The sequence below is a fragment of the Oryx dammah genome, unplaced genomic scaffold, assembly GCF_014754425.2.
Source record: "Oryx dammah isolate SB20612 unplaced genomic scaffold, SCBI_Odam_1.1 HiC_scaffold_10, whole genome shotgun sequence".
NCBI classification, from domain to species: domain Eukaryota; kingdom Metazoa; phylum Chordata; class Mammalia; order Artiodactyla; family Bovidae; genus Oryx; species Oryx dammah.
Window position 1 is genome coordinate 48,788,099 of NW_024070194.1, and position 24,115 is coordinate 48,812,213.

A 24,115-nucleotide genomic window follows, 5' to 3' on the forward strand; every position below is an offset into this window, starting at 1 on the left:
GGTGTGCTACCCTCCCCAAACCTCCACGTGTCCACCAAACCAAGAACTCTTGGAACCTTGTCCTTTTGGCCTTTTTGTGGAGGCTTTATCACATAGACGTGATTGAGTTGAGTCACCATTGGCCAGTGACTTAATTACTCTTCAGCCCTTTTCTCCTTCCTGGAGGTCAGTGGGTGGGACTAAAAGTTCTAATCACATGTTTGGTTCTCCCAGCAACACATCCCCACATACATGCTTCTAAAGGTCATCTCATTCACATAAGTTGACACGTTTATTACTCTCATCATTTAGGAAATGCCAAGTTGTGGGAGCTCTGTACCTGCAAAGAGGACAATAACCAAGTGTATATTATAAATCACAATATCACAGATAAGTGATAATTTCATAGAGTAGACATTTGGGTCTTATCTGCAGTCACATAGAGAGAAAGGAAGGGAAGGAAGAAGAGGAAGAGGTTGGATGAGGGGAAAGGTCCAGAGTTTGAAGCTCTTGTGCCCTTTGGAAAGTCTTCCTGGCTTACCTTCCTTATTTGACTGAACAAATAGACAAGTATACAATATGGTTATACATGAATTTGTAGATGTACATGGGTTCATATTTACTGTAAAACTTGTTTTCTTATTTGCTTAACTGAACTTTTATTGTATAGTGTGATATACCTCTCCTTCAATTAAAAAAAAATTTATTGGAGTATAATTGCATTGGAGAAGACCCTTATGCCGGGAAAGATTGAGGGCAGGAGGAGATGGGAGCAACAGATGGTGGGATGACATCACTGACTCAATGGACATGAATTTATGCAAACTCTGGGAGATAGTGAAGGACAGGGAAGCCTGGTGTGCTGCAGCCCATGGGGTCACAGAGAGTCAGACATGACTTAGCGTAAAACAACACAGTTGCTTTATGATGTTGTGTTACTTTCTGCTATACAACAAAGTGAATCAGCCATACATATACCCATATCCCCTCTTTACTGGATTTCCTTCCCATTTAGGTCACCACAGAGCACTGAGTAGAGTTCTTGTGCTCTACAGCTGGTTCTCATTCATTATCCATTTTATACATAATATCAATAGTATATACATGTCAATCCCAGTCTCCCAGTTCACCCCACACCCCTGTCCCCCTTGGTATCCATACACTGGTTCTCTACATCTGTCTCTATTTCTGTTCTGTAAATAAGATCATCTATACCAATTTTTTCAGATTCCACAGGTATTTGTTAATATGCGATATTTATTTTTCTCATTCTAATTTACTTCACTCTGTGTGACAGACTCTTCCATTCCTTTTAACGGCTGAGTTATATTCCATTGTATATATGTACCACGTCTTCTTTATCCATCCCTCTGTTGATGGACATTTAGGTTATCTCCATGAGGACTCCGATATGTTTCATCCCATCTCTAATTCCATTATTTAATGGAGTCAGGGCGCTTGGTCGAAGGGCCCTTAGAGACCATCTAGTTCAGTCTCCATTGTGACCAGTAAGGAAGGGACTTGACAGGCCTTAACAGCCAAAACAGGGCTTATATGTTGCTTAAAAATACACTCTTCATGGACATGTATTAATGAAATTTTTAAAAGACCCAGCCCAGCAGACCCAGTTGCAAGGGAAAGGGTCCAGTCATTTTTCCCCCCAATCTTTAAATTGTTTGAGCGCGAGCTCAAATGAGTTTAATGATCACCACTTTTGTGCTTTTAATCTTTCCTGTGTTTGTCCAACTTAAGTGTCCAAGACTGAAACAGCCTTGTGTTCATGAGAATAACCTTCACAAGTTTTCACATCCAAGCAGCTTTTTATCAAGTGACACCATAGTTGACCTAAAGTAGGTTAGATAAAGACCTGAGTTAATTAGATTCTTTTTTTGTATATAGCTATCTCCTGAGGAGAGTTGGAGTGATCATTTTTAAAATGGGTTTCTAGAGAAGTTTCTGTATTAAGAAGGCAGATTGGAAAGACCAAGTTCATTTGGAAGAAAATAGCATGACTTAGAATTGAAGAACAGAAACATTCTTAAACATCAGCTTTTACCTGTAATTATAAAAGTATGATATCCAGAGATTGTCTATATTCTGTTGCTTTTAATTGTTAAACTCATTTCTGCTATATTTTCTGCAAATAAGTACCATCCACCTTTGGCATTACCTGTTAATTCCTCATGTGACCAGAAGGGGTCACCAGAAGACATTTTTCTCTGGGGACATTTATTTTTATTTTCCTTTGTGCCCTCAGCCCAAAGTCAGGGCAAAAACAGATATTCCTTTGGTAAAATGACATTCCATCTTTTATCTGGGAAGTCAGGCTTCAGATTTGCTTTTCCATCAAGCTTTCAAACCTTTGGGACCATCTTAGAAAATATAATACTCTACAGAGTATAAGTATATTAGTTTTCCAGACATACTTTCTTCCAAATAAATGCCATTCAGAAAGATTCAAATTAGGCAGCTATGATCATTTCTTACTTATGGCTAACTTTCTTAAATTGTGGTTCTTTTCCAAGGAAGGATTGGTGCTGAACTTGTTGGTTGGCATGTCTTCTTAGATTAGCACTGTTGAAGAAGAGCGGTGAGGAAGACTGGAGAAACAGACTCAACAGAAAGCAGGAATATGGCAAAGCCTCCATCACCAGCAGCCTGCACATCCAAGAAACGGAGCAGTCACTCAAGAAGAAGGTAACCTTGTCTGTGCTCAGAAAAGGCATTCTAACTAACATCATGCTTGGATGTGCATCCACCAGGCAAGCATGCATAGCTTAACGAGTTACTACCCTGGGACGCATCAGCTCTCTCTTGCCACTAGGGTCCACACCTAAAGTCTGCCCACAGCAGCTTCAATTAATCACCAGCTGAAGTCTTGAGATGCCCTAGAATTGGGAACAGTGCCACATACCTAATGCATCAGCAGGCAGATTCCTATATTTGGAAGTGTGCACTTTTATCTGTTTCAAATCTTCTAAAATGACGTCTGATTTTACAGTGTTATTAAACCCTTTTATATCTACATACCTATATCTGTAGAGGCATACTGCAGTCCATGGGGTTGCAGAGTCTGACACAACTGAGCAACTGAACTGAACCAAACTGATATCTATATATGTAGCTATAGACATAGATGTGTGTGTATGTATATTTTGATCACACTACATAGTATGCAGGATATTAATTCTCTGACAACCAGGGATTAAACCTGTGTCCCCTGCAGTGGAAGTATGGAACCCTTAACACTGGACTGCCAGGAAGTCACCTTATTAAAGCCTTTAGAATGAAAACCTCATTGACTGCTAACCGTTTATTAGTTGCATATAGAATATGGGTTTGAATGTCCTAGGCCTAGATTTAAAACATGAATATACAAGAGGACACAGCTGTGGTCGGTGAGGACATGTCACAGAAGTCATGTCCATGATGATCAGGTAAGCCTTTTATTGAGAAAGTATAGCAAAGTATGTTACAAGTTTCAAGAAAATTCAGTAACACTGTTTTTGATCTGGGCAAGCATTTCATATGCAAAAGTACCAATGAATTGTTAAATGACTAATCATAATGACCAGCTTTTGACCAGTCAGTGCACACTTTCAAAGTGAACAGTGATTTCCTGCTGCCTGGCCCTGTGATGGCAAATGCACCTGCTGGCTGGGGGCAGTGTGGGCACTGTGCCACACCACTGGCCAACTGCTAGGATCACAGGTCTTCAAACAAAAAGGAAAAATGCTTCCAACCAGATGATCACCTAGACCCCTTCCAGCTCTAAAACAATGTAATAAGCCTCTGTGGAAGAGAGAAGTGATGAACATAACCTTGATGCACTCAGAAACGTACATAAGAAGGAGGTGTGTCCATGGGGCCATGAAGACAGAGTTCTGACACTATTTCCTATGGCTCTTCTGTGTTTTCCTAGTTTAAATTGGAACAGCAATTTGAATTCTCTTTTGAGTCAGACATGACTTCAAAGATAATCACTAAAGACAGTTAATGCTCAGCCATTTGCAAATCTCTCAGATATGACTGGATATTAAAGAGCCTACATAGGAAATCTGTATTTCCAGAATGAGATCCAGAAGTGTAGGAAAATTAGGTCCCTCCGATGACTGACTGCCATTGCCCACAAACTTTATGTAAAAGTTTGATTTGAAAGTATTGGTTCCAAGGTAACTTTAGTTCTTAACTCTTGGTCATGTTGAAAGATGCAAAGAAATGTCCCCAGTCAGGTCCCCCATGGCATGGTAAAAAGGATGGCTACAAAGTACAAAGCCAGGTAGATTTCTTACAAATACTATTTGTAGAATCCAGTTTCAGCACTTTGCTCCACTCAGGGGACAGATCAGCAGAAGCTGGGTAGACCAGAAGTCTCAGAATAGTAGATGTGATCAGAACAGCCTTAACATTAGACTGAGATTCTCAGGAGGCAAGAGAGGGAGAAGGTGACTACAGTTGCCCCTGGGGTGGTAAACCCTGCCCACAGCAGCCGTGGCTTGAGTGGGAAGTGCTGTCCTGGGCTCAGGGGTTCTGCACCAGCAGTGAACTCATCATCGCTCTCCTACTCCTAACCTAGTTCACTTTGGCCCAAGACAATAAGCTCGTTGAAGTTAAAATAAGCCCATCTATTTTGGGCTTCTGTAGCAGGCATTGGGAAATCGTGGTTCTCTTGAGGTCAGGTGGTTTTCCCATGGCCTCTGAAGTGCCCTCGGTTTCGTGGGCGGGCTGTGTATTTCAGCCACACCTTAGCCATGCTCAGATGTGGTAGAAGAGCTGCCTTGAACCTGATCTGCCTTAAGACAGTCCCGGGGGCAGCTGGAAGGCAGACAGAGGAGCTTGAGACATGGCCAAGGTTTGCTGAGTATCTGAATGCTTCTCTGCAGAAGGAAGGACATGCTCCATGCAGTTAGGATCTTGCTGCCTGGGCTGGAGCCAGACTTGCTAGGGGCACAAGCTCTGGAACCTTCCATCTTTTCCTCCAAGGGAAAAAGGACGGGATTTACTGTCAGGTCATCACTTCCTGCAGTTTCTGAATTCATTGAAGGCACATATTCGTGGTTACCAAACATTTTACAGTTTGGCCTCCTCGAGCTGTTATTGTGTATGCTAAGCAGGGTCCCACGGGTTACAGCCTGTGGAAAAGCAAAGGAGGCAGGAAACGGAGATGGGCCTTTATATAAATCACTTCCCCTGTGAAAATCTTCTCCATCCAATAAAAATATAATGTGAACCCATGAGCAATTAGAGATTGTTGTGTAACCACATTAAAAAAGATGTGAGGGATGCCTTGAAAATCTTAAACTGTTTTTCTTTCTGTTGAAGGCTTTGTTCCAAAGCAAAACAAAATTTTGGTGCTCTAACTGGCATCTCATTTGGGGTCCTGTAAGGTTAAAAAAAAAATGTATTCTTTTGGTCCATAAATCAATTTGGGGAATAAGCTAGTGTTTTCCTTTCCCTACAAAAAGATCAATCGTGTCTCAAGAGACGATGTAACTTAACATCACTTCCTTACTTTCCAAACTTATCCCCCTAAAATTAGGATGGATGGTTTGTAACTTAAGAGTGCTATTTACCTTGCTGCCCCTGTCATTTCCTACAACAAATAGCTTGGGTTCTTTCTCTTGCTGTCCCTTTTTCCTTCCTCTTGCGCTTGGTTTAGTCTAGGACAATGCTAACCTGACTTATACATCTTTGCTTTTGTAGCATATAGAATTAGTTCTCAGAGAAGGCGATGGCACCCCACTCCAGTGCTCTTGCCTGGGAAATCCCATGGGCGGAGGAGCCTGGAAGGCTGCAGTCCATGGGGTCGCTGAGGGTCAGACACGACTGAGCGACTTCACTTTCACTTTTCACTTTCATGCACTGGAGAAAGAAATGGCAACCCACTCCAGTGTTCTTGCCCGGAGAATCCCAGGGACGGGGGAGCCTGGTGTGCTGATGTCTATGAGGTCACACAGAGTCGGCCACGACTGAAGTGACTTAGCAGCAGTAGCAGCAGAATTAGTTCTAAAGATGGTAAAGACCGTAGTTTGTAGGTTTGGCTGGGCTCACAGCACCAGGAACATGACCCTTTCAGAGCCACTCATCCCATCCCAAGAGGGAGAGAAATGAAACAAAGCAAAGTTTGAAAGAAAAGGGATTTGGCAGAAGTCTCTTTATTTCACCTAAATTGCAGTTATGTATTTTCCCCAAATCATTATTTAAAATTTCAACCCCATTTTGGCCTGATTTTGATATTTAGGCAGAGACAGTGACTCCCAGGCCCTTTGATCAAGATAACCACCCAAAGTTGTAGGCGTTTTCCAGGAAGTCAGAACCTTTTATAGAGTTTGTGGTTACGACCCCCATCTGTGTCTGAGCCACAGGGTAGGATTTGATACCTGCCTGTGCTTCCATCAAAGTGTCAAGTCAGTGAATCAAGCTAAGCTCTGTGCTGTCCTCAGAACACGTCCTTGAAAATTCTAGGCAGGTCAGTCTGCCACCTTCGTGTTTGAATTGCCTGTGCCATTGAAATTCCAAATTACGATTCAAGAGCATGCGGTCAATTGAAGGACCAAGAGTAGGAGGGTGCGGAGGGCGGTTGGTCTGGCCCCCAGGTCACAGATAATCACCTCGGATGGGGGATGAGCTCACTTGTTTGTGCCACCTGACTGTGTGGGCATGTGCACGCTGCTCCTGGAACCCAGCACAGAGTTCTGGGAAATGCTTGTGACGCCGTAACCTGACCCTACTCTTCCGACACTCTGCAACGTCTCCTGTTTGTTTTAACCTGTAGGAAGAAGGAGGATTTACAGATGATAATGACATTTCTAATCTGCTTTGGGTAAGCCTGACTCTAACACAGGTCTCCTCACCACAGCTCTCATCCTAGACGGTTCCCCTGGGTACCCCTCTCTGCTTGGTTTTCTTAGCCCGAGGGGAGATGTCACCTCAACCCAGCATGGAAAGCTATCCTATTTCCCGCCCTTTTTTTACATTTTATTTTTAATTGGGTTGGTTTCTGCCATACAACGACAGGAATCAGCCATAGTATACATACGTCCCCTTCCTCTTGAGCTTCCCTCCCACCCCACCTCCCCATCCCACCCCTCTAGCTCATCACAGAGCGCTGGGTTGAGCTCCCTGTGTTATATAGCAACTTCCCATTAGCTATCTCACACTGGTCAAAATGGCCACCATCAAAAAATCCTGAAATTTTGTTTGAATCATGGAGAAAACGTGAAAGGCTTTAAAGAAGATAGTTTATATTCAATGTTGAAATGGCCCATGAAAGTCGGGGATCCCCTGTCTGAATATCTTGTGTAAATTGCAGTCATCTTGCCAATAACTCAGGTACTGCACAGGAATTGATTTGGTTATATTTACTGTGCTTCTGTGGGAATTTCTGTTAGCATCCTAAAATAAAACAAGTAGGAAGGACTCTCTTGGAAAGAGAATTGAAATTGCAATGAGTAAATTAACTTTCTGTGAGAAAAAGCCTTGTTTTTATCCTTCCCCTCCTCCACCCCGCTCTGATAAATCGTCTTTTTTCATCTCTAATCCTCTTGCTTTGCTCTATAGGAACCTGTATACGCTTCTACTTATTCTCCTGCTCTACCTGCTGCCCATAAATACCTGTCTTTTGTATCTATTAATCAGGTGAGGAAAAGCCTAAATGTATTAAGCCTCATTGCAATTTCTGAGCGGCAGGGAGAAACTTATTTCATTTGGGAAAGTAACTCCTTTGCTGCATTTCTCTGTGTGTGTGTGTGTGTGTATAAATGTAATTACTTCATGTACTTTGGGTCAGTCACCCGGAGGGCATAGCAGCCCACTCCAGTCTCGCCTGGAGAATCCCATGGACAGAGGAGCCTGGCGGGCTACAGTCCGTGGGTCACAAAGTCAGACGCGACTGAGCACGCACACGTCACAACCTCGGCTCAGACCTCTAGGGAGACTTACGGTATTAATCCATCTCATAGTCATGAAACTGGTTGAAGAGAAAAGTTTCCCCTTTAATCTATGTTGTGGGTTTTTTTCTTTTTGATTTTTCATTTTGTATTTTATAGCTGATTAACAATGTTGTGATTGTTTCAGGTGCATAACAGAGTGACTCACCCATACATATATATGTATCCATTTTCCCCCAAACTCCTCTCCCATTCAAACTACCACATAATCCTGGAAATTAATATTCTAAATTGAGTCAGGGGCCCAGGGTGTTCCTGGCTCCAGTTGAGGAAACAGATTATCTTGCTTCCCTTGATCAAGCAGGAGGAGGTGGTGGAAGCACTCGGGGGCGTGGAAGAGACAAGGTGGAAGCCGTGGTCCTGATGTAAGCTGGCTGCTATGGCACTGTTGTCATGGAAACCACAGTCCTGCTTCCCCACCTTCCACCTTGCTGCACCCTGTCTGAGCTCTACCAGAAGGGAGTCCTAGCCTGGGCTGAGGAATTCTGTTAGTGCCTAATATGCAATGATGTTTAAAGCTAGAAATACTGACAATTGGTTTTTATTCCCCTTGGAATGTCCCTGGGGTCAAAACTGTTAGAAAAAATAGTGGCATCCCCTTCGCCACGACGAGCCCCAGGTGCTAGTCGGCCTTCGTCTGTGGGACCTGGCTGGTCACGCCCGTCTCAGGGCCTCTGTCTCATCGGCTCAGGGACCAGGCCCAGTCAGGTGGCCTCTCAGGTTGTGACTGTCCTGTCCCTTTAGGACTAGTGGTGACAAACTGGTCTTTGAGGGAGAGGCGCAGGGTTTCAGCCAGAGGGAGGGTCTGGAGGGTCCTCCTGCTTCATTTGGCATTTTCATAAATGGAAACGCCCCATTTCTTCTCCCAAAAGAGGCCTTTCTTGCTCTTGCCTTAACTCCTTTCCTCTGAAGTTAGGATTAAAGGTCTTTAGCAACCTAGCCCTGCATAACCAGCCAGTGTCCACTTCAAAAACGAGGATAAACTCTGGAGCAAACCTGCTGTTCCGTCACTAAGGGGGAAATAAGTCGATGTTAAACTTTATTTTTTTTCATATTTATTTGTTTATTTGGCTGTCTCAGGTCTTAGTTGCGTCATGCAGGATCTTTCATTGAGGTCCATGGACTCATTGTGGCGCACGGACTTCATTGCTCTGCCCACAGATTCTCTTGTGACTTGCGGACTTAGTTACTCCCTGGCTTGTGGGATCTTAGTTCCCCAACTAGAGATCAAACCCACATCCCTGCATTGCAAGGCAAGTTCTTAACCACTAGACCACCAGGGAAGTGATGTCAATGTTAAACTTTAAAAGAAAAGATTTATTATTAAAGTCTTTCATTTTTACATTCTTTGTTTTTTAACATTCCTTCCCATGATGGTTCATCACAAGGCATTGAATATAGTTCCCTGTGCTAGACAGGAGATCCATGTTGTTTATCTGTCTTATATATACTAGTTTATATCTGCTAATCCCACACTCCCAGTCCTTCCCTCCACCACCCTTATTGAAGTCTTTAAATATAAACTATGTACACATACATCATGGGCTTGGTGGTGGCTCAGCATAAAAGAATCTGCCTGCAGTGCAGGAACCTCGGGTTTGATCCCTGGGTGGGGAAGATCCCCTGGAGGAGGGCATGGCAACCCACTCCAGTATTCTTGCCTGGGTTTGCAAAGAGTTGGACACGACTGAGCGACTTTCACTTTCATTCTTATCTAGAGAATCCCCTTGACAGAAGAGCCTGGCAACCTACAGTCCATAGAGTCACAAAGAGTTGGACACGACTGAAGTAACTTGGAACGCACACTCACACATATTTATATAATACACATGTTATATGTATATGTAGTATACTTTTTTATAGACTTTACTTTTTAGAGTAGTTTGAGGTCCACAGCAAAATTAAGAAGAAAGTATAGAGATTTCCCTCATACCTCCTTCTTCCCCCTACCCCGCCCACAGCCTCCCCCACTATCAACGTCCCCCACTAGACGGCATATTTGTTTCGGTTGACAAGCTGTCATCCCTCCGTGTCCGTAGTTTTATAGCTGGGTTCGCTCTTGGCACAGTACATGCTGAGAATTTGACAAGTGTGTAATGACATGTATCCATCATTATGGTATTGTACTGAGTCCTTCCACTGCCCTAAAACCCCTCTGTGCGCTGCCTGCTCATCCCTCCCTCTTCTTCTCCTTCCCTCCCAGGAAACTTATCTCTTTTCTATAGTTTTTGTCTTTTCCAGAATGTCCGATAGATGGAATCATACAAGGTATAGCCTTTTCAGATTGACTTCTTGCATTCAGTTCAGTCGCTCAGTCGTGTCCGACTCTTTGAGACCCCATGAATTGCAGCCCGCCAGGCCTCCCTGTCCATCACCAACTCCCAGAGTTCACTCATACTCACATCCATTGAGTCAGTGATGCCATCCAGCCATCTCACCCTCTGTCGTCCCCTTCTCCTGCCCCCAATCCCTCCCAGCATCACAGTCTTTTCCAATGAGTCAACTTTTCGCATGAGGTGGCCAAAGTACTGGAGTTTCAGCTTTAGCATCATTCCTTCCAAAGAAATCCCAGGGTTGATCTCCTTCAGAATGGACTGGTTGGATCTCCTTGCAGTCCAAGGGACCCTCAAGAGTCTTCTCCAACACCACGGTTCAAAAGCATCAATTCTTCGGCACTCAGCTTTCTTCACAGTCCAACTCTCACATCCATACATGACTACTGGAAAAACCATAGCCTTGACTAGACGGACCTTTGTTAGCAAAGTAATGTCTCTGCTTTTGAATATGCTGTCTAGGTTGGTCATAACTTTTCTTCCAAGGAGTAAGCGTCTTTTAATTTCATGGCTGCAATCACCATCTGCAGTGATTTTGGAGCCCCCCAAAAATAAAGTCTGCCACTGTTTCCACTGTTTCCCCATCTATTTCCCATGAAGTGATGGGACCAGATGCCATGATCTTAGTTTTCTGAATGATGAGCTTTAAGCCAACTTTTTCACTCTCCTCTTGCATTCAGTAATATGCATTTAAGGTTCCCCTATGTATTTTCATGCCTTGATGGCTCATTTCTTTTTACCGCTGAATAATAGTTCTTGTCTGGCTGGACCAGTTTATTTATCCATTTGCTTACTGAAGGTCATCTTGGTTGCTTCCAAGCTTTTGGCAGTTATGAGTAAAGCTGTTATAAACATCCTTTGGAGGTTTTTGCATGGACATAATTTTCCAACTTGTTTGGATATCAAAGAACATGATTGCTGAATTATATGGTAAGAGTAAGCTTGGTTTTATAAGGAACTACCAAACTACCTTTGAAAGTGGCTGGACCATTTTGCATTCCTACCAGCAACGAATAAGTGTTCCTGTTGCCCCATATCCTCACCAGCATTTGGTGGCGTCAGTTGTTAGAATTTTGTCCATTCTGATAGTTGTGTAGAAGTGTCTTGATATATTTTCTTCCTCCGCTTGCCTCAGGGCTATAGCAAAATAAAATTTCTCTTTGTTCCCTTCCTTTCATCTTGTTGTTCTCTAGTTGCTAAGTAATGTCCAATTCTTTGCAACTGCCTGGACTGTAATCCGCCAGGCTCTTCTGTCCATGGGATTCTCCCAGAAAGAATACTGGAATGGGTTGCCGTTTCCTTCTCCAGGGGATCTTCCCAACCCAGGGATCGAACCTGTGTCTCCTGCTTGGCAGGCATATTCTTTACCACTGACCCCCCTGGGAAGCCCTCCTTTCATCTTAGTTGCTGGTAAATGGTGACAAGACTAAATTATGGTCACTTTGAAATCCAAACCTAGTTGAAATCTTTCTCTGTGTTTTGTCCAGGCCACTTGAGGCTCTGGGCCCTGGTGATAGATAGAAATCACTTAAGGAGGTGGCAAAGCTAAATTTCCTTAACAGTGCACAGGGTTTGAAAGGGGACAGCATTTTTGAAAACTGAGAATGCTGATTTGTTGCTGTACTTTGTTTCTTTCACTTAACACATGCTTTTATGGATTCTTCCTGTGATTTAGTTTCACTCAAAGTGAGTAAGATAAAAATTTTAAAGCCAGATCACAATATTTTCTATCTACAAAGCTCTCCGCTTGTAGAAGAATCTTACCCTTCAGTTCAGTTCATTTCAGTCATTCAATCATGTCCGACTCTTTGCGACCGCATGAATCGCAGCACGCCAGGCCTCCCTGTCCATCACCAACTCCCAGAGTTCACTCAGACTCACCTCCTTCGAGTCAGTGATGCCATCCAGCCATCTCATCCTCTGTTGTCCCCTTCTCCTCCTGCCCCCAATCCCTCCCAGCATCAGAGTCTTTTCCAATAAGTCAACTCTTCACAGGAGGTGGCCAAAGTACTGGAGTTTCAGCTTTAGCATCATTCCTTCCAAAGAAATCCCAGGGCCGATCTCCTTCAGAATAGACTGGTTGGATCTCCTTGCAGTCCAAGGGACTCTCAAGAGTCTTCTCCAACACCGCAGTTCAAATGCATCAATTCTTGGGCGCTCAGCCTTCTTCACAGTCCAACTCTCGCATCCATACATGACCACAGGAAAAACCATAGCCTTGACTAGATGGACCTTAGCCTTAGAGCTATGCTAATCCTAGTCACACATTAGTTTTCTCTCTTGTGTATCACCTCCTGTGTCAGAAACACTTAATGAAATGTGGTTTCTGAGGTGTATGGAGACAAACCCGTAACAACATGGTAACCTGAAAACGTTCTTCTCTATTAACCCTTTGCACAGTTCCCTAAAGTCTCTATTCATCCCTAGGACCCAACTTTCTTCCCAGCTGTTTCACTGCATTCCCTCCCTCTCTCTCTCTTCCCCTGCCCCTCTTCTTTCTGTACCATGTTCATGAGATCGATATTTGAAAGAGTAAAGGCTAGAAGGGGTAGGCTTCTATTCCTTTTCTGCCCCAACTCCCTCCCTCTTCCAGCAAATCCTAAATCTCATGTTAGACCTAGAAAAACCTGAAAAATGACACAGTGCTTACTCTACTTTGAATTGTGCCCTTCTCTAAATGAGGGAAGAGAAAACTTTGAAGGGAAAAGTAAGATAAGAGAATCATGATGCCTTAAGCTAAAAAAAAAAGGTACACGGACAAAGAGGTCCATGTTACCTGTTTACATATGTTGAATTCTAAAATTTAATAGCAACTTGTGATACATTTTATTCATTTCTACAGTGAATAAATAAACCATATGCATATACCTCATTATATATATATGATATGTATACACACATATATGATATATACAAGATATATATATATGTGATATATAAGGTATATATGTCATATATACATACATATGAGTGTGTGTGTGTGTGTGTATATACTTGTTGTTACATTATAGAGCCATTTAAGGTCAGATAAGGGGAATTAGGAGGATTTTGAGCAACCCAACTAAGGGGCAAAGTTAAGGCAAAAACTTTTATGTTTAGTAATATCATCTAGAGGCTCATGAAAAGTGTGCTCCCTAACATAGATTTGGCAAACTTCTGGACACTTTAAATCCTGGAATATCTGTGTATCCCAGGGCCCACATCCATCACCTTCTCCCAGGAGCTGCAGGAGAATCTGAAATGGAATTGCTGATTTGGGAACACTGTTTTTCTGAGTCATTAAGCACCCCTCCCACCACACCCAGGGCTCGGGAGATTCTACTGAGTTCACCATATAAATCGTAAAGTCTAGATGTTTGGAAAAGAAAACTTTCTTGGCATTTTATATACTTTAAAAAATATTTTAAGGCAAGTGTCATATTGATTTGATTAAAATTCACTCCTGAAACTTCATGTTTTAAGAAAACTTATCCTCTTTTTCAAAATTTGATGAGGTTTTCCTACTAAGTCCATCTCATTTTATGAGGGCATGTGATTCAGAGAGTTACTTTGAACCAGGGTCATCTTACCAATCATGAGTAGGAAAGTTACGGGAAAGCGTTTTTGTTTGATAATTTTTTATTTTGATAAAATTTAAAACTTATAGAAATGTTGTCATAATAGCCACATACTCTTATATATCCTTGAACAGACCCACCAGTTGTTGGCATTTGTCCCCTCCCCACCCCCTCTCATCCCCCATCCCCGCTGCCAATGTCCTCCTTCACCCTTTTCTCCTGGATTGAATGATTGATTGATTGAGTGGGCTGTTGTAACAGAATACCATAAACTGGGTAACTTATAAACAAGAGAGATTTCTTTCTCTCAGTTCTAGAGGGTAAGAAGTCCAAGGTCAGGGTGCTGGCAGAGTCACTGTCTGGTGAGGGCCCACCTCCCGGTTCTTAGACCCCTGTCTGCTCACTGTGCCCTCATGCAGCTGAAGGGGAGAGGGAGCTCTCTGGGGCCTCTTTTATCAGGGCACTAATGGCATTCTTGAGAGCTCAAGCCTTGTGACCTAATCACCTTCCAAACCCCACCTCCTAAAGTATCACATTAGGGAGTAGGTTTCACTATGTGAACTAGTGGGGAGCAGGGGGACACAGAGCCTTAGACTGTAGCACACTCCCATAACCTCCAGAGGAGGAGATTTTATATTGACACATTGTTTATCTAATCCTTAGACTATATCCCAACTGTGTTCATTTCCCCCCAATAATATCCATTTTAGCCACCACTCCATCCCATCAAAGATCCAACCAGGATCATATATTACATTTAGTCACCCTGTCTCTTTAGGAGATGGTTTTTAGCCTAGTTTAATTGCCAGTGATCTCAAAATCAGTCCTGACTGTGACTGCTCTGTAGGAGAGTTCTATAAAAGGAAGATATATAGGTTCAGTGATGGAGAAATTTGTGTCCATGGCTTAAGCCGAATCTTACCAGTGCAGACTTGGTTTTTATGTGGCTGGAAAGGAAGGAGAGCCTCCCTGCACCCCTGCCCCCGCCCCATTACCCTGCATCTCTCCGTCCTCCTAGAGCCTTAAAAAGATAAAGGATGCTGACCTCTGTCATCTTCCTGAGTGAATCTGGAGGTTGTTTCCTATTGGCCTGTTCAGTTAAGTTCAGTCGCTCAGTCGTGTCCAACTCTTTGCGACCCCATGAATCGCAGCACGCCAGGCCTCGCTGTCCATCACCAACTCCTGGAGTTCACTCAGACTCACATCCATTGAGTCCATGATGCCATCCAGCCATCTCATCCTCGGTCGTCCCCTTCTCCTCCTGCCCCCAATCCCTCCCAGCATCAGAGTCTTTTCCAATGAGTCAACTCTTCACAGGAGGTGGCCAAAGTACTGGAGTTTCAGCTTTAGCATCATTCCTTCCAAAGAAATACCAGGGCTGATCTCCTTCAGAATAGACTGGTTGGATCTCCTTGCAGTCCAAGGGACTCTCAAGAGTCTTCTCCAACACCACAGTTCAAAAGCATTAATTCTTCGGCACTCAGCCTTCTTCACAGTACAACTCTCACATCCATACATGACCACAGGAAAAACCATAGCCTTGACTAGACGGACCTTAGTCGGCAAAGTAATGTCTCTGTTTTTGAATATACTGTCTAGGTTGGTCATAACTTTTCTTCCAAGGAGTAAGTGTCTTTTAATTTCATGGCTGCAGTCACCATCTGCAGTGATTTTGGAGCCCCCCAAAATAAAGTCTGACACTGTTTCCACTGTTTCCCCATCTATTTCCCATGGAGTGTTGGGACCAGATGCCATGATCTTCGTTTTCTGAATGTTGAGATTTAGGCCAACTTTTTCACTCTCCTCTTTCACTTTCATCAAGAGGCTTTTTAGTTCTTCACTTTCTGCCATAAGGGTGGTGTCATCTGCATATCTGAGGTTATTGATATTTCTCCCGGCAATCTTGATTCCAGCTTGTGTTTCTTCCAGTCCAGCATTTCTCATGATGTACTCTGCATAGAAGTTAAATAAGCAGGGTGACAATATACAGCCTTGACGTACTCCTTTTCCTATTTGGAACCACTCTGTTGTTCCATGTCCAGTTCTAACTGCTGCTTCCTGACCTGCATACAGATTTCTTAAGAGGCAGGTTAGGTGGTCTGGTATTCCCATCTCTTTTAGAATTTTCCACAGTTTATTGTAATCCACACAGTCGAAGGCTTTGGCATAGTCAATAAAGCAGAAATAGATATTTTTCTGGAACTCTCTTGTTTTTGCCATGATCCAGCGGATGTTGCAATTTGATCTCTGGCTCCTCTGCCTTTTCTAAAACCAGCTTGAACATCAGGGAGTTCACAGATCACGTATTGCTGAAGTCTGGCTTGGAGAATTTTGAGCATTACTTTACTAGCATGTGAGATCAGTGCAATTGTGCGGTAGTTTGAGCATTTTTTGGCATTGCCTTTCTTTGGAATTGAAATGAAAACTGACCTTTTCCAGTCCTGTGGCCACTGCTGAGTTTTCCAAACTTGCTGGCATATTGAGTGCAGCACTTTCACAGCATCATCGTTCAGGATTTGAAACAGCTCAACTGGAATTCCATCACCTCCACTAGCTTTGTTCGTAGCGATGCTTTCCAAGGCCCACTTGACTTCACATTCCAGGATGTCTGGCTCTAGATTAGTGATCACACCATCATGATTATCTGGGTCGTGAAGATCTTTTTTGTACAGTTCTTCCGTGTATTCTTGCCACCTCTTCTTTCTGTTAGGTCCCTACCATTTCTGTCCTTTATCGAGCCCATCTTTGCGTGAAATGTTCCCTTGGTATCTCTAATTTTCTTGAAGAGATCTCTAGTCTTTCCCATTCTGTTCTTTTCCTCTATTTCTTTGTATTGATCGGTGAAGAAGGCTTTCTTATCTCTTCTTGCTATTCTCTGGAACTCTGCTTTCAGATGCTTACATCTTTCCTTTTCGCCTCTCTTCTTTTCACAGCTATTTGTAAGGCCTCCCCAGACAGCCATTTTGCTTTTTTGCATTTCTTTTCCATGGGGATGGTCTTGATCCCTGTCTCCTGTACAATGTCACGAACCTCATTCCATAGTTCATCAGGCTCTATCTATCAGATCTAGGCCCTTAAATCTATTTCTCACTTCCACTGTATAATCGTAGGGATTTGATTTAGGTCATACCTGAATAGTCTAGTGGTTTTCCCTACTTTCTTCCATTTGAGTCTGAATTTGGCAATGAGGAGTTCATGATCTGAGCCACAGTCTGCTCCCGGTCTTGTTTTTGCTGACTGTATGGAGCGTCTCCATCTTTGGCTGTCGAGAAGGGAAGCTAGTTTGCCACAGTGGGACGGATAGCAGTGGAGAATAGAAGCACCCCCGAGTCCCCAGGGATGACTTTCCCCCTCAGGGCTCCTTGGTCCTCCCGCTGTGTCTGTGGAAAACCTGAGGATCATTTTGATTTATGTTGACTTTTTTATCTAAGAAGGAACTCCTTACACGGGAAGAGGAGCTTGGGGAGACCACAGAGTAGTTAAGGAGAGCTCACCTGTGGTTTGAAAGCAGACGCTCCAGCAGAAAGGGCCTCCTCAGATCTCAGAAGATACTGCGGTTAAAGCGCAAGCACAAACCGGGGTCATCAGCATCCTTAGGACCCCTTTCCTAGGAAGGACCTGGAGGCAGAAGCGCTTTCTGCTCTCTGGCGATGCTTTTCTTTCTTTAACATTGGGTCCCCTGGCAGCGTCCCTCCCGACCCCCCCAACCCCTCCCACCCACCGCCGCCCCCACTCTCCGCCTGGTTATCTCCTCAGGCCACACCTCCACCTCCTTCCTGCCCATCGCAGTCCTCCTCTGTCTCCTCGAGAATCCTCCAGCTTCTGCCTTTTAAACCAAATAAGACTAAAGAATGTCACCAAGGGCTTAGACACTAAAGAAGCAACTGTCTCCCAAAACCCCAATGAGAAACATTTGTAAGCCTTTTTTACATAGAAATGTTACTATACATGTGGGTTATGTCTATAGCACGGTTCAGCCTCAATGTCAGATATTCTGTGACTTACAAGCCATCTTTGTGGGCTTACTTTGGTTGCCTAACTGCCCATATAAAATAGTTGTTGTAGGAAAACGCATGTGAGTTCCAGAAAACCTTCTAATAACTCACCTTCCTCCTAATCAGCTTTCTCTACTTTATGGTTGACCATGTAGATAAAAATCTTCAGTAGGTACAATTTTCTCAACGAACTGTGTTCTTTGAGCATGATGAACAAAGATTCCTAGTCAACTGAGTTTAGATAAGTGAAACAGAGCAACTTGAAAACTCTGTAAGATTCATGGCAGGAAGACAGTCTCTCTCTTCCTGTTTCTTTTTACAAAGCATCATTTTGATATTCTGGTATTCCAAACAAACAAGTGAAAAACCAAGTTCTAACCTGAAGTTCCAGGGTTGTTGTTGGTGATCTGTAACCCAAGCTGGAAATAGGAAGCCAGACCTATTTCAGGTAGAACAGCTATGGACATTAGGGGCCAGTGCAGGACTCCTCTTTGCTTTCCAGCTCACGAAATGCTCCATGCTAACGTTCATGCCTCTGTGACTTCCTCTCCTGTTTTCTCCCTGGTACACGCTGCAAACAGCGGGTCACAGAAAGTCGAGAGAGCCAGATGACTATTGAAGAAAGAAAGCATCTCATCACCGTGAGAGAGGACGCCTGGAAGACCAGGGGCAAAGGAGCAGCCAATGACTCTACCCAGTTTACCGTGGCCGGCAGGATGGTGAAGCGAGGTCAGAGTGTGTGTGTGTGTGTATGCGAGTGTGGACCTGTGTGTGAGCTCCATCACCCACAGAAGGGAGGGTGGCGTAGGATAGCTCACTTTAAAAAACCGAGCCTTGGTCTTTTCTGGTTTTCACTCCTAACTGAAGTTGTGTACACATTTTGTGAGCTACTGCAATTGAAAATCTTCCTACGACAGCATCGTCTTCAACGTGACACGTGATTCAGTTAGTCACATTTCAGAACAGTCATTTGGAAATGCCCAGGTATCAAAGCAGTTTTGCAGATCTGCTATCAAACTTTTAGTCCTTTCCTGTAATTTCTTGGAAATTATTTCCATTTTCTTGCCATCTGGCAATTAGTTCACTCAAATAAGCCTTTCTCAGTGCAGAAGTTCGTCGTCTTCCATTTAGGGTAATTCCCAGGTGTCTTTCCATCAACCCAGAGTTCCCTGGCTACAAAGGCCTGTTTCCAGAGATGTTTTATTGAATGTCTAAAAGATGTATCCATTTCCAGGAAAGTGAGATTTCCCTGAAGACAGGTCATTTCTCTGCAGCTCAGCTCTTGAAACTGATTTTCAGTGGGAGTCCAAAGATTTGTGAAACTGACGAACCCCATGGTTCATCAAGTTGTCAGAAAGCTCTGCAGCTCCACAGCCTGTAGGAAATGGTTAAAATCTGGGGTCCCTTTGTCACGTGCATGCACATACCTTCATTTTCCAAGCTATTGTTTGAGTAAATTTCTCAGTGTAGTGATGAAGGTTTTCTCAGTCAGTAGAATTAACTTATATTGTCATCTGCTTCATAGGTTTGCAGTTCGCTTTTCTCAATACCCTTTGGGGTCCTTAGTCACAGATGGAGCCTACATCATTGTAGGCTCAGGATAAGTATCTGCAGAAGGAAGGAAGGGAGGGAGAGGAAACTCTTGAACTGAGATTAACCCAAATATTGGTGGAAGAATGCTTTCTAACAAATTTATTCTTAACTAATACTGGAATTTAGGGAAGCCCTGATTACTCAGTGGTAAAGAATCCACCTGCCAATGCAGAAGACGAGGTTTAGTCCCTGGGTTGGGAAGATCCCCTGGAGAAGGAAATGGCAACCCACTCCAGTATTCTTGCCTGGAGAATCCCATGGACAGAGGAGCCTGAGGGGCTATAGTCCATGGAGTCACAAAAGAGACATGACTTAGCGACCAAACAACAACAATAATCTTGGCATTATCAAAGGATAACAGAAGGTAATTTACTCTCAGAATGAGGTGGCATTTGAGGATTTTTGTCACTAAGTCATAGAACTATCTGCTTTGCGTGACCCCCATCCCTATGTTAACAAAAGCAGATTCTTCAGGCCCACAATGAGAACTTGAACCATAGCTTAGATCTTCCAGCTTCTAGCCTGGCCTTTTATCCTGATGACCTTTTACTTGGGTTTCATTTTTTTGTCTTTCATCTTAAAAATCATAATGTATTTGAAGCCTGGTCCTTACTACCAGATACCACTGTCCCTGTCCATGGGGATATCAGAGGAAGTAGCCTTGCTCCTCGGAGAAGGCAACGGCAACCCACTCCAATACTCTTGCCTGGAAAATCCCATGGATGGAGGAGCCTGGTAGGCTGCAGTCCATGGGGTCGCAAAGTCGGGCATGACTGAGCGACTTCACTTTCACTTTTCTCTTTCATGCATTGGAGAAGGAAGTGGCAACCCACTCCTGTGCTCTTGCCTGGAGAATCCCAGGGACAGGGGAGCCTGGTGGGCTGCCGTCTATGGGGTCGCACAGAGTCGGACACGACTGAAGTGACTTAGCAGCAGCAGCAGCCTTGCTTCTAGGCAGTTATGGAGAACAGAATCAGGGACCCTCCTCCTCCCTTAGCGGATGAGTTTCCTTTCACATGTTTCTGAATAAATCAGGGATCTTTATTTAACGGCTGCTTTGTGGCTCTGCTCGGGAAATGGCTTTGCTAAGCTTTCAATCTAGTGAAACATCGGTGGCCTGCTTCGCTGGTGTTTGTTATCACCTGCACAGTCGTGTTTCACTGAGCCGTTGGCTCTTCTGGATTTTCAGTGGTGGAACATCCGATTTACTACACTTGCCAAAGAATGAAACTGTCCCCACACTGCAGCCACCAAGACTTCCTGTCTCATCAGATGACAGTGTAGCAGTGAGTGGCCAAGAGGCCTCCATAGCCTGATTTTCATTCTCTCACCCCAGGAGCTGTTTTCTCCCCGCACCTCATTAGGGCTGTCCCCCTTTTTATATTTATAGAGTCCACAGATCAGTGAGTACTCCATAGATTTCTGTGGTATTGTAGATTTCTCCTGGAAGGAAGATATTCAGAGTACGCCTTTGAAGGAGAGCGAGCTGAGGGACTTCCCTGGCAGTTCAGTGCTTAGGACTCTGTGCTTCCAGTGTGGCAGGGAGGGGCTTGGGCTTGACTTCTGGTCAGGGAACTAAGATCCTATGCTGTGCAGTACAGCCAAGAAACTAAATAAATACGATTTTTAAAAGATGTAAAATGTTCTCAGAGAGAACAGGTGACTGGTTATTGTCCATAGAATTCATTGAAAAGAGCTATGGGGAGTGATTTAACAGTGTGAAACTTAAATCTATATGCCTGCCCCCATCACTGCTGCTAAGTTGCTTCAGTCGTGTCTGACTCTGTGCAGCTCCATAGACAGCAGCCCACCAGGATTCCCCATCCCTGGGATCCTCCAGGCAAGAACACTGGAGTGGGTTGCCATTTCCTTCTCCAATGCATGAAAGTGAAAAGTGAAAGTGAAGTCACTCAGTCATGTCCGACTCTTCGAGACCCCATGGACTGCAGCCTACCAGGCTCCTCCACCCATAGGATTTTCCAGGCAAGAGTACTGGAGTGGGGTGCCATTGCCCCCCATCACAGACAAACCCTGTCTCTAGCTGGAAGGAGCGGATGCACCTTTAAGAGCTCACGGGTGCAGCTGCCTGAATGGGCAGCAGGGGGCACCCTAACTAGACAAAGGGCTGGTATCAAGCCTGTTCATTGCTTCAGAGTGAATAACCTCGGTGCTAATGTTATGTCCCCATGTCTCTTACACATCTTTTTAGCAGGTAATGAGCTACTGTCCCAGCCTTTGATACCAAATTTAACTTATTTTTAATATCTTTCAAGAAAATTGACTTTCACTCAGATATAAACTCTTTGTAGATCTTGTAATTAAAGATTTTTTTTTAATGTTATTGACATCAGTAAGGAAGTGTATGTACATGTTGAGAAATACTTCTGGAAAGTGTTAGTCGCTCAGTCATGTATGACTCTTTGCAGCCCCATGGACTGCAGCCCACTAGGCTCCTCTGTCTATGGGATTCCCCAGGCAAGAATACTGGAGTGAGTAGCCATTCCCTTCTCCAGGGGATCTTCCCGACCCAGTGGTTCTCCTGCATTGCAGGCAGACTCTTTAACCATCTGAGCTACCAGAAAAGCTTCTGGAATGTCACCTAAAATTTCAGTTGTAAACTGCATTTCAGTATTTTTCCTTCCAAGTTTTATGGTGTAACAAACATCTCCCTCTCCAACTCACAGAAGGGAGGAGCAGATCCATTCACTTGTTTTTTTTTCCCCTGTAAGTGATCATGACTTACACATTCTCGGGATGTGGTTCTCAGATGTGGTCTCTCGGATGTGATAACATAGCAATGTCATCTAACGGTTTCAGTTTTAATAAAAATGGATACAGAGAATGTTAACATCTCATTTTGTTCTTCGTATGTGTACCAATTACTCGTCCTGCTCCCCTTGCAAATCCCTTCTCAGTTTAGGAAAAAATACTCATCTATGTCTTTATTCAGTTTTCTGGTCTAATCAGATGCTGTCTTCATGCTGGAATGTTTGCTTTCCCTTTCTATGTGTCTCTTACCATTTTTCTGCTTAGAGAGTCCCCATCCAACTCCCCGAAAGAAGCAGGTGAAAGCATGTCCCTAGTTCCCAGCCACACCCAAGACCAGCATGACTTTCCAACATCCGCACATATGTAAACTGTTACTGTGTCTTTCTTACAAAGCCTAGCACTCTCTGGGTAATTGCCTAGTAGATCACACTCTGATGATGCCCCTAAAGGCCAGACTGTCCCCACATCCCCTCCACCGGGAGGACAACTCCAGGGCTGGGGAACTCGCCAGCCAGCATGACAGCCCAGGTCTCTGTTTCCCCTGGAGAGATGTTACAGAAACAACCAGCCCTCCGCCTTCTTGAGTTCTGCAGCTACAAATTCAACCAACCACAATAAAAAAAAAATTTTTTTTAATTCTATAAAATTCCAGAAAAGCAAAACTTGAATTTGCTACACCAACTCTTTACAAAGCATTTACATCATCTTCGGTATTAGGAGTCATGTAGAGATGATTTAGAGAATATGGGAGGATGTGTGTAGATTATATGCAAATATGCCATTTAATATAAAGGACTTGAGCATCCACATGGATGTTGGTACCCACAGGAGGTCCTGGCACCAGTCCGTTGTAGATACCGAGGGACAACTGTACGCTTTCTCTTCAGCTACCTCCAATGCCCGAAAGGCCTTCAGAAGTCAATATTCCCTTTGTTCAAGGACATTCTGATCACCATCTCCACTCTCTTATCCTATCTGCATGTTAGGGATGTGTCTTTATTGTTCAGTGTGGAATGGCAGACTGACAGCCGCTACAGGCCTTAGAAACAATAAAACCTTGTCTGTGTGGGCAGTTTTCCTGTAAGTGTGTGTGTCCCATGTCTGTTTGTAAATTCTCTAAATTGTTAGATCTCTGTTGGGGCTCATGGCGCTCCCTCAGGGTCCTGGGAATTTCCAGAAGTGATCCTGAGATGCTCAGTTGCTCCTTTGTTTTCCCTGCAGGTCTGGCGTCCCCCACTGCCATCACCCCGGTAGCATCCCCTATTTGTAGCAAAACAAGGGGCACTACACCAGTTTCCAAACCCCTGGAAGGTGAGTCATGAGGCCCTGACGTGCAAGAGGTTTGCGGTCAGAAGAGCCCTCGGTGCTTCTCTCACTGTGTTTTCTACTTGCCCAGATATCGAAGCCAGACCAGACATGCAGTTAGAGTCAGACCTCAAGCTGGACAGGCTGGAAACCTTCCTAAGAAGGCTGAATAACAAAGGTACATACCAGGAGCCCGAGGGAAGCTGTGGTTCACGTGTGTGTGGCTGGTGTGGCTCAAGGTTCAGTGGGTAGCTCAGGAAACCTAAAAATACCTACCCCACTTACAGAATCTCCGAATCCCAACATGGATTGCTTTTTTCTCCTTAGCTAAATTGTCTTCTATTATGACTTAACCAATGCATACTGTAAGCATTATCTTATGTTATATTTTAAAAGTTAATTTATTGGTCAACACTGATTAGATTACTAAGCTCTGATTCACTTGATAATGTACTCAGTAGGTGGCTCCCAACAGCACATTTGTGCCTGGATCTAAACTCTTGGGATGTTATCCAGTCAGGATTGTAGACCCAGTAATTTTGCTTTTAACCCTGAAAGTAGATTATGACATGAAATCAACATGATCTGATTGTATATGTCATTTTCCAATAAGGTAGCAGCTGCTATTATATCTG

At 43.8% G+C, this 24,115-nt stretch overlaps 1 protein-coding gene across 1 annotated transcript in view; it reads left to right on the forward strand.

The window, feature by feature from the left end:
* SVIL (supervillin) overlaps positions 1-24,115 on the forward strand; it is a 185,943-nt gene that overhangs the window by 127,520 nt on the left and 34,308 nt on the right. The window contains 4 exon segments of the mRNA XM_040248038.1: positions 2,547-2,676; positions 18,395-18,542; positions 23,397-23,486; positions 23,572-23,658. Coding sequence (XP_040103972.1) covers positions 2,547-2,676; positions 18,395-18,542; positions 23,397-23,486; positions 23,572-23,658 — 455 coding nt within the window.